Here is a 13,087-nt window from a genome sequence, read left to right on the forward strand (position 1 = left end):
GGAGTCCAGAGACCAGCTTTATCTTCAGACCATTCTCTCTGTCTTAGGAAAGCACACTGGGTTGCAAGAGTGTTAGAATGATGGGTTGAAGTGATAACTGTGATTTCAGTTGAGGACTTGTCCCGAAAGAGAATTATATAGGATGACCCATTAAGATGTGGAAGAAAATATTACATGTTCTACTTATTTGCCATTTTAACCTAAAAATAAAGAAGAAGCTGGCCTTCCTAATATTTTCTTTGTGGATTGACCCTGGCATTCTCATGCAAGTGTAACATGTATGGGTGGTTTCCTGGGTGTGGCAGTGTGAACCCAGCACAGAGGGATTGAAAGTGGTCCTTTGCTCAATTGTCTACTTTCAACATGCTGTGATGACTGTCCTCCCAGGTCATAGAGTTAGAGAGTAATAGAACCAGAGTTGAAATCTGTCTGACAACAAGCTGTCAGACAAATTAAAGCAACAAGAAAAATGGCAGAGCTGACAGCCATGAGAGTAAGGGCTCATTCAAAGCCACACTGAGAAAGAAAAACAACGATGATCTAAGCAGACCTGACAAGGAGACCAAAAAAAAAAAAAAAAAAAAAACCAAAAACAAACAAAAAAACCCTACGACCAAAACCCCAAAAACATTGACATTGATGTTATCAAGAAGTCAAGAAGTCTGTATGGAATATGAATTTATAAGCACCTCTTCCTAGTACTAATAAACCCCTCCCTAAGTGCATTATTGTACATTCAGATTTAAGCTAATGAAATGAAACCACATGGATTCGCAAGACATTTAAAAACTAAGCATTTGGTAACATGTCAGCAAACCACTATATTTTTTAAAAGCAATGTTTGAAATCATAGGGTTTTGAATTCAGCACCTCACAAAATTCACTAAACTGACTGATAAATGTTTAGAGGTAATTTTTTTCCTTTTTTTTTTTTTTTAGTTTTCTTACTAGCAGAGGCGAAGAGCCACATGCCATAATGACTAAAATAAAACAAGGGAAACCACACAGTGCAAAAAGAATAGGTACATGCTTGTCTGTGTCCATTGTTGGAAGATGCATAGAAAATATTGCCAAGTGTTAGAACAGATTATGAAGCTTTGGGCATCTGGATAAAATATAGATAAAAAACCCAATATAACTTAGCTTACGGTGTTTGTTGAATTGTTTCAGTTATGAAATATACATACAGTTGCTCTTTCTCTTTCTGTGTGTACCATTAAAAAAAGAAATATGTACCAGTGAAGACATATACTCAACAGAAAATTACTTCTTAAAAAAAAAAACCCTGGAAGCGTCTTCACTAATAGAGGTACTCCATTGACTAGAATAAAAAAGATTCCCAGGTAAGAGTACAAACACAGCACTGTCAATGAAATTCTTTCACTGTATCATTTATTGGCAAGCTATTGCAGCAAAGCCAAAAGCATACAAAATGAGATAAGATATCATCAATGTGGTTATTGTTACTGGAGCCAGAATTTTAAGTGTAATAGAATCTTTGTAACATTTTGTAATGAGATGGGGAGTCACCGTGAAAATATTTTGGCAATGTGCTTGTATAAACCATCAAGCCTCAAGATGAGTTGTACATTTTAAAAATCAATAGACAACTGTTTCAAACTTGCTGACCTTTTCTCTGATGACAACTGGTTGTTGGTAACATGTCACCTAGCAAATATTAAAAACAAACAAACAAAAAAACCCACCTCACTTCATGGAAAAGGAGAGGAAGTAATTGCTTTCTGAAAGTAAGTAGTAGAGTGTGGTGTGTGAAAATACTCTTTAAAAACAAAGGTAGGGGAGTGGGAGAGGGATGGACTGGGAATTTGGGATTAGAAGATGCAAACTATTATATAGATAATGGATAAACAACAAGGTCCTACTGTACAGCACAGGGAACTATATTCAATATCCTGTGATAAATCATAATGGAAAAGAATATGAAAAAGAATGTATATATGTGTATAATGGAATCACTGCTGTACAGCAGCAATTAACACAACATTTTAAATCAACTGTAATTCAGTAAAATAAAAAAATAAAATTCAACAAAATGACAACAGCGAAACAAACAAAAAAAACAAAGGTGGTGTTGGGAGCTGGCTTTGAAAACACGTGTTTGGAAATGTTGCTACTATTATGTGATTCCGCTGCTGACAATGAGGAGCTTCCTCCATAAACTCTCATATCTGTGTACATTAAAAATATCTGGGAAGTAAACTTTTTAAACCTGCTTTTAAAATTTCAAAATGACTTCATCAGTGGAGTGTGAACCCATTTGTGACAAATCGGATACCTTCCAGTTAGTTTGCTAAAACATAAAAAAAAGATTAACATCAGGAAGAAGGGTATTTCATGAGTGACATTCAACAAAAATCTGTACAATTGAATGAGAATCATGACTTAGCACAACCAACCAGGTACATCTTCTGTTTGGAACTATCCATCTTTGTGAGGAATCTTTTTTCAGCCATGATTTTTTTTTTTTTTTTTTGGTCCGTGCCATGTGGCTTGTGGGAACCTAGTTCCCTGACCAGGGATTGAACCGCGGGCCCTGGCAGTGAAAGCACTAAGTCCTAACCACTGGACCACCAGGGAATTCCCAAGCCATGACTATCTTTGAAAGCAAGTTCAGAAAGAAAATTAACCTGAAACAAGGCCTTTGAATAGTCATATCACAAAGCTCTAAATCAAGAGTCTAAAAATCGTGAAACATATTCAATCAAAACGCTGTCCTCCCCCCCAAATATTACTATTTTAGCAAGAGCAACACCTTTATTTCACCTTTATCTTGTTCTTTACAAATGTCTATTTTTGTGAGTTTTGTGATTGATATATTAGTATAGTTATATACCTATATAGTTTGTAAATAAACATCGCTATATTGTGGTTCACGTGCTGACATTTTTTGCAGGTACATAATCGAAATAGTGTGGCAATCCCTACAGCAGAATGTAAATCCCTTGGAGGTGACCCGAGTCTTCCTCATCCAAGTTTACTCCTCGCCCACACGAGCACGTGATAAGGAGCCTCACTCAGTTCCATAGGCTGCGTGGCGAACTGGCTGAAGGAAGACATCAATCGGTAAAAATGTTTCCATCATAAGAACAACATAAACATCAACTCGCGGAGGGGGGCGGGGGTACTGAATACATAAATAAGCATTTGGCAGAGGAACAAAAAACATCAAATTTGAATCCTGAGGTGCGTCTATAAATAACACTAATAAGAGCTAAATTCATTGAGTGTTCACTCTGTGCCAGGTGTGTTCCATACTCAACCCTCAGACCCTCCCCGAACTTTCACAGCAGCCTTGTGAGATATGCCAGCACCAGGCTGGTGTCACAGGTACCTGTGCCGCCTTCTATAAAGAGGGCTGCCCTGGGGACAATTCTGGAAACTGTTTCCTTGTCTCCTCAGGGGATTTCAGACCCAAAGACATCCTGATCATGTGCCCTCCTGTGTAAAATGAGTTACAGAAATAGAACTGGAAAAGAAAGGTCGACATGGAGCCTCCATATATAACGATGTTATCATGGATCTGCAGGGCACAGGAGATACGCTCTGAGCTATTTTTCCAGCAAGTGGAAAAAACCAAGCTGCCCTGTAGGCCTCCCTGTGGGTAGGGCATCCTCGGCTCTGCCCCAGGGTCCGGCACTTCCTCTCTAGGGGGTTGAGGCCCCTTGGCCTCCTCCTTCCTCTCCCCACAGACAGGGGACAGGGGTGCAGGGAGGTCCTGTCTCACTCTGGCTTTTGAGAGCGCAGAGCACGAAATGGTCTAAGGCAGGGCTAGCTTTTTTATTTCTAAACCTAGACAGGTTTAGAAATCAACTAAAACCAGACTTTGTAACATTACAGCGTCCCCTGGCCCAGTGAGCAGAGGAAACGGCTGCCGCCCAGGTGATTTGGGGACTGGGAGGTGAGAGCCTGCCCTCCTTTGTATCCTGGACCCTGAGATATTCCCCAAGTTAGAGGAATCAAGATGATAACACTTGGAAGGCTGTACTGTCGACTTCTTTCATAGTCCTTTTGGGATGTCAGTAATTCAGACAATTCCGAATTGAATTCACTGATGCTCAGAAAGGAACCGTCAGAGGCACCTGAGGCCACGCTGTTCACCTCTGCGTGCGGGACCCAGGGCTGCTGCCTTAATTGTTCCATCCAAGGGAGACGCCTCTTCTTAGATTACCAGGGGGGAGCCTGAGCTTCAGCTGGAAGGCCAATCGCTTTATTCTAGGCTTAGGTTGAAAATGTTTGGAGAACCAGAGTGGACAACGCACTGCCGAGGGTGGGGAGAGGATTCATGGACACGCTTTCAGCCCAGTTTGCACACAGGAGAGGAGAATAATTACAGCTGCCATTTTATCAAGCTCCTCCTCTGCCAGACCCTTTTCATACATTTTTTTCTCGTTTAATCTGCTGACAGCCTTTTAAGGTAGACATTATCCCTGCTTTATTACAGTTGAAGAAATAAGGTCACTCCTAATCATTCAGGACTGGAATCCCTTTTTGCTCCCATCTGATCCCCAGCTCCCCTACTCCCGGAGCCTGCTTGTGCTTGAGACTTTATTTGATCATAAAGAGTGAAGTTCAACTGACTGAAATGCCATCTGGGTGAATGTATTTAGGAGAAGCCTCTGTTTCCTCCCCTCCTTCTTTCATCGTCCTCACTTCCTGCTCACCCAGCACTGTGTGACAGTGTCCTGATGGCAGCACTCTTGTTAATGGATGGGGTAGCCAGGGCCCAGGAGGGGTAGACTCTGGGCCTCCGGGAAGGCACATGTTCCCTTGGCCCTTGGTGTATCACAGTGCCAGCTGCCAGAACAGTGGGACAAGCTTACAGTGACAAATCTTCTGGACTTTGCATGGAATACAGGGGGGACACACCTGAGTGGCCTCCTATTGCTGAAGCCTGGTGAGCCCTGGCTGCCACCCAACATCGCCATGCTGCTCAGGAGCTGGGCCCAAACTGGCCTGCTGCAAGGAGGCTGATTCCTCACCAGCTGGATGTGGGATCTCTTTTTCTTTGCCCGGATCAACTTTGACTTATGTTTACTTCACTTTAGTGACTTTGAACACTCACCAAAGTTCTGTAGGTGGCCCTTGGGTAAAGAACTTCCTCCAACTGGTCAATGAATGAATAAGCAGCTTAATTTAGCTTGGTTCTTTTATAAAACATCTTCCTCCTTCATTCTTTTAACTTAAAAAATATGAAATACACATACAGAAAAAGCCTGAAATATATATACATTCAATTATAAGAATAGTTATCAAGCAAGATCTTGTGAAACTACCACCCACGTTTAGAAATTGCCATTCCAATATCTGAGAAGCCTTCTGTATATCCCTCCTCAATCACCAACCCCTCCTTCTCTCAAACGTAACATTACTGGTGTTTCTGATAATGGTTACACTGATTTCCTTTTCTACTTTTACCGCCTGTCTCCATGTTTAAATGGAGTCGTCTTACATGTGTTCTTTGTAATACTTTCTTCTTTTCGCTCAATGTTATATGTAAGAGTCACCCAAGCTGATGAATGCAGCTGTAGTTATTTTCACTGATGCATAATTACTCCGTTATATTAATGCACCATGAGCTGTTTTCCCAGTCCATTATTGATGGACATTGACCTCATTGTTTCCGGCTTTATTGTTTTTATGAACAACACTGCCATAAATATTCTCGTACACATCTCCCAAGAGAGACACATTTGCAAATGTTTCTTTGAGAGCCATCACCTAGGGATGGAATTACTGGGTTGTCGGTTTCAACTTGTTCAAATTTACTAGGTTTTTATAATATATCCTGTGGTTTTATATGCTTTCGTATAATTTTTAAAAATTAGTTTTCCCCTTAGGTATTTTTTTAAAGTCATTTCTTTCTAAAAAGTTTAAAATATGATTCTCATACGAATATAGGATGAACGTATGTCAAGACTTTAACTCAGTGATTAATGAGGGAATTATTAAGATGGTCAAGTCTGATTCAAAGGAGAATTTGAGGAATGGAGATTTATGTTGTTAGCTGGTCAAAGGAATACTGAAATGATGTTGCTAATAGAAAACTAGTTAATGTTCTACAGGGTGATAAAATCATAACCTTGATTTTATCTTTTCTACCAGTCAGAAATCCATTAGTCAACATAACTTCATAATATCTGGGCTCTAATCAAATAGTAAATAGCGAAGTCAAACACAAGTGTATTCTAGATAACTAAATATTTCTTAGACGAGCTTTGTTCAACAGTGACATTAATAGGACACGTGGTCACTCTCCTGCCTTCTTTCCAAGTTTGGGATATTTTTTCTTAATAATACTGCACTTTGCTTCCAAGTTTGTGGTGAGGATCAAATGAGAACGTATAAAAGTGCTTTGCAAACTGTAAGGTACCAAATATATTTTCATTATTAAGGTTGTTTCACAAAGCCCTCCTAAATAATCTATTGGATTTAATATGGGATATGGGAAGGGATATGGGAATTATTGAATACCTATTTTTTAAACTATTGTTTTTATCTAATTTAATTCTTACAAAAAGACTGAAAAGACACCGAATCTGCTTTAGTTTCTCTGTCTGTAAGACTGGGATAATAGTAGTACCTATCTCATTGGGCTGTTGTGAGAATTAATGAGTAATATAGATTTACTGTTAAAAACAGTGCCTGATACACAGTAAATACACAAGACATGTTGGTTCATTGAGTGTCAGATCTGTTATTTGAACAAATCTACTGAAGATTATTTTTAATAATTTATTTTTAGAATTTCCATTTGGTTCTTAGTTCTTTTATAAATCTGCCTTCATTAAAAAATTACCTTAGTCTTGTCTCATGTTTTAAGTTCCTTTTTTTACTAATATACTTTATTTTTAGAGCAGTTTTAAGTTTACAGAAAAATTGTACAGAAAATACAGAGTTCCCAAATACCCCCTCTCTACCCCTGTACAGTTTCTCCTATTATCAACATCTTGCATTAGTGGAGTACATTGTTACAATTGATGAACCAATATTGATGCACTATTAAAGTCCATGGTTTCCTTTAGGGTTCATTCTTTGTGTTGTACAGTATTTTTGGTTTTGAAGGATGCATAGTGTCATGTATCCAGCACTACAGCATCATACAGAATAGTTCCTTTTATCTTTAATCTTTCAAAATCTGCTTACATATAGTCTGTCTTCAATACTATTATGTAAAATGTGGGTCTAATCCTGTCATTTGTTGTGTCTACTAATTCTCACTGGGATTGTTTCTTCATTTTTTTTTTTTTCCTAATTAAAAGATTTGCTAGCTGCTATAACTCCACATATACTCTAGCAAAATAAATCTTAGTCCCTATAGTTAATTTTTAAAATCATAGCTTACTAACTAGAGATGGCTGAGTTCTTCAGACCAGTTGGAGGCACAGGAACTCGTGGTGCCATCATAGCCTTGTGACGATAATGTGTATCCCTCTTTCCTAGATTTTTCTTTTATATCACATTTATTTGCAGTTCAGCCCAATTTACTGCTACAATCATCTGTTTTGTATTTTTGGGTTATTCCCCTACCCTGGAAACCAGTATTCATTTTGATGAATGTCCCATTATGTAATGAAAGTATAACTCTGGGCCAATTAACTCTTCTGAGTCTTGGTTTTCTCTTCTGTAAAAGGGGATGATAACAGGGATGTGGAAGTTTAATTATTCTGCACCATGTTGCCTGTCATAGTGTAAGCACTCTAAGTCAACTCTTATTGATATTATTTTTCTTTGTACCAATCTTTTCCCAATAGCATTTTAGTCCCAAATCAAATGCAGCCTGGTATTACAACCATTGTAACAATATAATCACTATTAATTCCTTGTCCTTTCCATAGTGTCCCCTTAATCTGACTGTATCTGGCTCATCCATCCTCATTTTTTCTGGACAACATCTTTCTTGGTGTCCCTATATACACACCATGCTCATTCACCTCTCCACTTAGATGGAGTTTTCCCAGTCTCCATGACCCCATTCTTTTCAGCCTCTAACCAAATCACCTCTCCATTCTTCAGAGCTCAATTAAAGTTCCATGTCCTTTGTGAAGTCTTTTGACCAAGTTTAATCCACACTCATCTTTCTTGAACTCGAAAGCCTCTATGGAGAGTACCGCGGAGTGTAGCTTTCTCAGGATTTGGTGGTTTTGTTCCTGGTGTGGCCGTGATTGTCTTCCTAACTAGACTGAACATTTTCCTATAGGAAAAGGACATGTTCCAGTGTATATATAATACCACCAGGTTCAAGTAAGTGCTCTCATGTATTTTTAAATTTTGGCTTTTTAGTGTATATTTGGTGGGAATTTGGGGCCTGGTTTGTGGTTGTGTCCCTCCAAAGAGGATTTCTCTTTATTTCTGCAAAGTGTTCCTTGGTTACCAGCCTGGGAACCACACCTTTCACTAACTTTTCAGACTGGGGGCACCTGGATTACTCAGGTAGTGTAAATTGCAACCCCCAACCCAAGTGAGGGGAGACTTGTGGTTATGAATTCCATGGTTCTTTGAAGTAGGAGCGACTGGAAGGGAAACTTAAGGGATTAAAAAAAAAAAAAAAGCCGAACTCTTCAACTTAATGAGTTATCTTGGTTGTCACACTGTGTTAAGCCAGGAACACAAGCTGGGATTGGTGGTTCTTTAGGGTATGTGATATTGTTTTTCGTCCATGGGAAGAAGTGGGGCAGGTATGCTGTTCCCTTTGTACAGAAGCAGAAATTGAAACCAGCAGAAAGCTGGGACTGGGTAGGTCGTCTGCAGACTCTATTTTTGCCAAAGAGAAACAATATGATGACCCTTCATGAGAGGAAGGCAGGCAGTCTTCGTCCATACATTACTCCCCAGTTCCCAAACCCATCTTTAGACCCCTCCACACCCCCAGCAGTCTAGACCCTAGCTCAACTCTTCATAGAGGAGAAGACAACCCACTTTCGTGGGTGCAGTATTTTAGAGTTACAAAGCACTTTTCTACAGCTTCTTGTTTTTTAGCAGTGCTGGGAGACAGGCAAAATGGGTACTCTCATTCGAATTGTATAGATGAGGTGTCTGAGAAACTGGGACTTAGGCTGGTGATGGGGTTTGCTGTGAAAGCCACACATTCAAATGGTACATCTGGGATTCTAACTCATTTTCTTTGTCATCTCAGGCTTTGGGGTCAGAGAGGTACTTAGATCCTGATGATTTTTGTTTGTTTTTTATTGAGGTGAAATTCCCATGACATACAATTAGCCATTTTAAAGTGAACAATTCAGTGGCATTTAGTACATTCACAGTGTTGTGCAATCATTATTTCTGTCTTCAAAAATGTTCATCAACCCCTCCCTGGGTTTTTGTGCTGAATGAAAGAGCTTATCTGTGTAAGACATCCAGCTCAGGGCCTTGCCCCTGGTAGGGGCTGAATGAAGGAAGCCTGTGTTATCAGACTCTCTCTAGCTCTCTCATAAACCTGGTAATGTAGAAAGAGGAATTCTTTCCTAAATTTAGCACCTTGAGAAAATCAGGTTGAGGATATGTGAAGTATTCATGTCCCAATCCTTTTTTAAAATGACATTCCAAAATTGCTCTCTTCCAGGAAACGTTTCCCAAGGAACTCCTATTCTTGAAAGCAGACACATTTACCTGCCACTGCCCCAGGACTGAATCACACCCTGTCACAGAGCATCTTGTATTTTTGAAAGAGTTCGTCTCTTGGCCAGGCTGTGACATGCACAACCTTGGAGGTACCACAATGCTCTACCTTGTCCTGGGTACAGAAAAGATGCATAACAGGTATGTGTTGGATGGTACTGAGTGATGGCAGGCAAGCTCCAAAATTCCAGCCAAACCCTGGTGACCAAGGTTTTTCCCACATTTGAAATAGTGGTTTTGGCGATTGAGGATATGCTTGTTGGGTGCCAGTCTGGGCTCAGGTTGGCCATCCCTTGGGCAGCTCTGGCTGAGACAAGACAGGAAAGGTCCCAGCTCTCACATCTGCGCCACACAACAGGTTGGAAGGCGAGAGCTTCAAGCAGGCAAACCCAAGAATAGAACGGCTTTGGCCTTTATTTAAATGTGCCAATTCCAGGATCATAGGTCCCAGGCCCCAAGAAGTTGTGACTGTCCTTTTGGCTTCCTACATTACCAGGTGTTGAAGCGAGTGACCTCCGTAGTGGCCAGGGGTGGCCAAGGTAGAGGGCTGGTGAGGAACGTGGCTGGGGAATTCAGGATGAGAGCCCGCACAGGTCTGGAGGGCCTAGAAGTTCATAGTGTTCAGACTTATGGGAGGATTTTCCCTCTGGCGACCTCTTAGGGCTCTCCAGGCCATCACTGTGCCGACACCAAGCGCAAGGCCACCTCCTGCTGCCACTGGCATGGCCCAGGAGGGCACTGAGGAGTCTGCTTTAGCCTGGTCTTGGAGCAGCCGACTGTTCCTCAGGGTGCGGATGTAGGGGTGCTCCTGTGGAGGAGGAGAGGGTCAGGGGTCACGGCCTGAAAACCACCCATCTGAGGCTTGCGTAGTCCCCACCCCAGAGATGGTGCAATAACCTTGTTTCCACAGCTCACCCCTGTTTGTAAAGCTCCTTCATCCACACTGTGCCCCAACCCCCTGAATAAGGAGGGGTATCCAAAGTGGTCAACACCCAGCTATAACCTCCTTTCCTGTCAACTCAGTTTTCAAAGATTGGGAACTGATAGGTGACCCATGGAAGAGAGTCCTGGGGAGCTTGCAGAGTCCCCACCTCTTTTTCCTCTAGGCCGCCCCTGGACAGCTATTCCCATCCTCCCATCCCAGGAGTGCCCGTGAGCGGGGAAGGTCGGTGTGGAAGGACAGCGGGTTCTGCAGTAGGTTAAGAACCCAAATGTGAAGGGCCTGCCTTCCTGGATCCTTTCCTTCCCCCCGGTGAATGCTGGTGGCATGGTGGCCGTGTGGAGCCCTGTGCTAGAACTGGGAGAGGGCCTGAGGGTTCAGATGTGACCTCGCTCGCTCACGGTCCAGTGGGAGATAAGACATGTTCAGAAACAATCACATCACAAAGAAGCCTGGGTCAGTGCTTGTGAGAGGTGCGCACAGAAAAGAGAGACCAATGCTGATGTGTGTGTCTGGGGCGGGAGTGGTAGGGTGAGATAAGGAGAACAGTAGCCCAGAGAGGGCAACATCTGGGCCTTGCAGCATGTGAAAATTTCCCACAGGCGGAGATGGGGGATGAGCCTCCAGAAGGAGCAGATGGCAGAAGCAGATGCACAGCCGGGGGCTGTCGTGGGGCTTCTCTGGGAAGCCGCTCCATTTTCCAGGAGCGGAGTGTGTGCCTAAGGTGATAGAGGAAGGTGGGCCTCTTGTCTGGACTCTCCTCCGTGGGCGCGGGGACCAGGGAAGGGTTTTGACAGCCTCAACAAGACTGGAATTCCTTCCAGGTGGGCCACTCTGTGTCTGGCAGCGATTACAGGATGGACGGAGAAGGGAGAAAGGAGAGCTGGGGAGACAAGGTTGGGGATTTGTCCCTGGTCCGGGTGAGGGCGGTGTGGGCCTGGACACTGGTGGTGCTGGAAAGCCAGGAAGAGGATGCGGGCACCCAGAACAGACACGGCGTCTTATTTCTCTTTTCTTCCCAACCCCCAGCTTCCCAGGAGCGTGCCTGGCATGGGAGGGCTCCTCGACGCATGTTTAAGACAGAGGATGCCACAGACCCTCCAGGGTCATGGGGGTAATGAGGTTCTGGCCAGTGCTCGCTCATCTGCCTCCCCGGGCCTCGTCCTGCTTCGGTGAACCCATTCCTTTGTCCCTTCCCTCACTCCTGGCTGCTGCTTCCTGAGGACCTGAGAAGTGTCGAGGCAGCCAGGAGAGGTGAGATTTGAGAATCGTGGTCGTGAATGAACGTGCACGATGGTAAAGCCTCCCAGGGGACTTTTGTACCTCCAGATGGCCAGGACCTCCCCCCTCCCCCAACCCAGGCACCTGTTCCACTCCAGACAGGCAGGACCTTACTCACAGGGGAGGGGCACTTGAGTTTGGTTCGGCTATAGGTGAAGTTGTTGGAGGTTGTCTTTTGACCCACGGGTTCCAGCTGAAAAGAGAAAAGGAAACCTTGGTTCCCTCCAAAGCTGGGAGAGACCTCCCTGTCGGAGGGAGGAGAATCTCACACCAGATTCCCTCCCTTTGCAAGGCTGAAAGCAGCAAAGGGGCAAGACCCATGGCAGACACTAGCGGCCCTGGGGCCAGAGCTGGACCTGACTTCTGACTCACAGACTGACAGGTCAGAGTCCATCAGAGGAGGGGGCAACCCTGAGTCTGTGTCCTGGATTTACTAAGGAGGACACTGAGGCCCAGGAGAGACTGACCGGTCCAGAGGCTGCAGCGAGAGAGTGGAAGGGCAGGGCCCAGGACCTCCACCTCCTGCTTTCCTTGTGGGTAGTTGTGACTGCAGACACTCTGCATTTTCAACTTTATAAAATGGTGATAATCATTATTTACCAACTTCTTGAAGTGTCTGGGGATAGTCAATTTCAGGAAAATTTTGAAAACATACTGGTTACCATGATTCATTACTATGCTTGGCTTGTCAACCTTAAGAAATTGGCATTTTCTCACTTGAGCTACTTTGGTGTGTTTTCTGCATAGCTGAAAAGATTTACTTGAAACCTCCCGGGGAGCAGCTGTGGTTCAGGGAGCTTCTGCTTCATGCTTTTGATCCTGGGACCCTCTGAGAATGAGCTGGAAGCTGCTGTGACTCCCTCCCCAGCATCTTAAGCCAGTAGCCTGCCCCCTGGCAGCATGTGGCCAGCACCAAGGAGAATGGATCCCTGGCACTCACTTATCCAGACTCTGTCCTGAATGTCTAGCGTCCACCCATCATATGATCTGCTTCCCTGCCTGTTCCTGACCTCATCGGCTCCTGAACCCCAGGTACTGCCCAGGAGGGAAGGGAAAGTCCACTATGCCGGCTAATGACCACACCTGGCCCATGACCTTGCTTTTAGTTGTCTTAAAGCCTTTTACACCTGTCTGTTGGTAACAATGAGAGGAGGAAGGGCTGCTCTGGTCTTGGGAGAGTCACCACGGTGACTGGACAGAGCATGGTGGGCACATCCACTGGGGTCCTGG

At 43.5% G+C, this 13,087-nt stretch overlaps 2 protein-coding genes across 24 annotated transcripts in view; one reads left to right on the forward strand and one right to left on the reverse strand.

The window, feature by feature from the left end:
- Nucleotides 1–13,087, forward strand: part of LOC309611857 (uncharacterized protein) — a 112,999-nt gene that overhangs the window by 93,711 nt on the left and 6,201 nt on the right. For 12 of the 23 annotated variants that reach the window (XR_014234777.1, XR_014234778.1, XR_014234779.1 and 9 more), the window contains 5 exons: nucleotides 2,915–3,084; nucleotides 9,581–9,777; nucleotides 11,179–11,472; nucleotides 11,606–11,830; nucleotides 12,605–12,889. Coding sequence is in view for 7 of the 23 variants with exons in the window: in XM_082356828.1 (XP_082212954.1) it covers nucleotides 2,915–3,022 (108 nt within the window). In the remaining 16 variants the exon portion in view is untranslated. Of the gene's footprint in view, nucleotides 1–2,914; nucleotides 3,085–3,858; nucleotides 3,920–8,218; nucleotides 8,263–9,580; nucleotides 9,778–11,178; nucleotides 11,473–11,605; nucleotides 11,831–12,604; nucleotides 12,890–13,087 lie in introns of all 23 variants that reach the window. The other 11 variants (XM_082356829.1, XR_014234780.1, XR_014234781.1 and 8 more) reach the window with 11 other exon arrangements.
- The window catches only part of PLB1 (phospholipase B1), a 129,454-nt gene continuing 126,399 nt past the window's right edge, over nucleotides 10,033–13,087 (reverse strand). Inside the window, exons 58-59 of the mRNA XM_082356692.1 lie at nucleotides 11,976–12,050; nucleotides 10,033–10,444 (exon numbers count right to left, since the gene is read on the reverse strand). Coding sequence (XP_082212818.1) covers nucleotides 10,241–10,444; nucleotides 11,976–12,050 — 279 coding nt within the window. The 3' untranslated portion in view covers nucleotides 10,033–10,240. The remainder of the gene's footprint in view (nucleotides 10,445–11,975; nucleotides 12,051–13,087) is intronic.

The sequence above is a fragment of the Balaenoptera borealis genome (genome assembly GCF_965194805.1).
Source record: "Balaenoptera borealis genome assembly, chromosome: 15".
In the NCBI taxonomy this organism is placed as follows: Eukaryota; Metazoa; Chordata; class Mammalia; order Artiodactyla; family Balaenopteridae; genus Balaenoptera; species Balaenoptera borealis.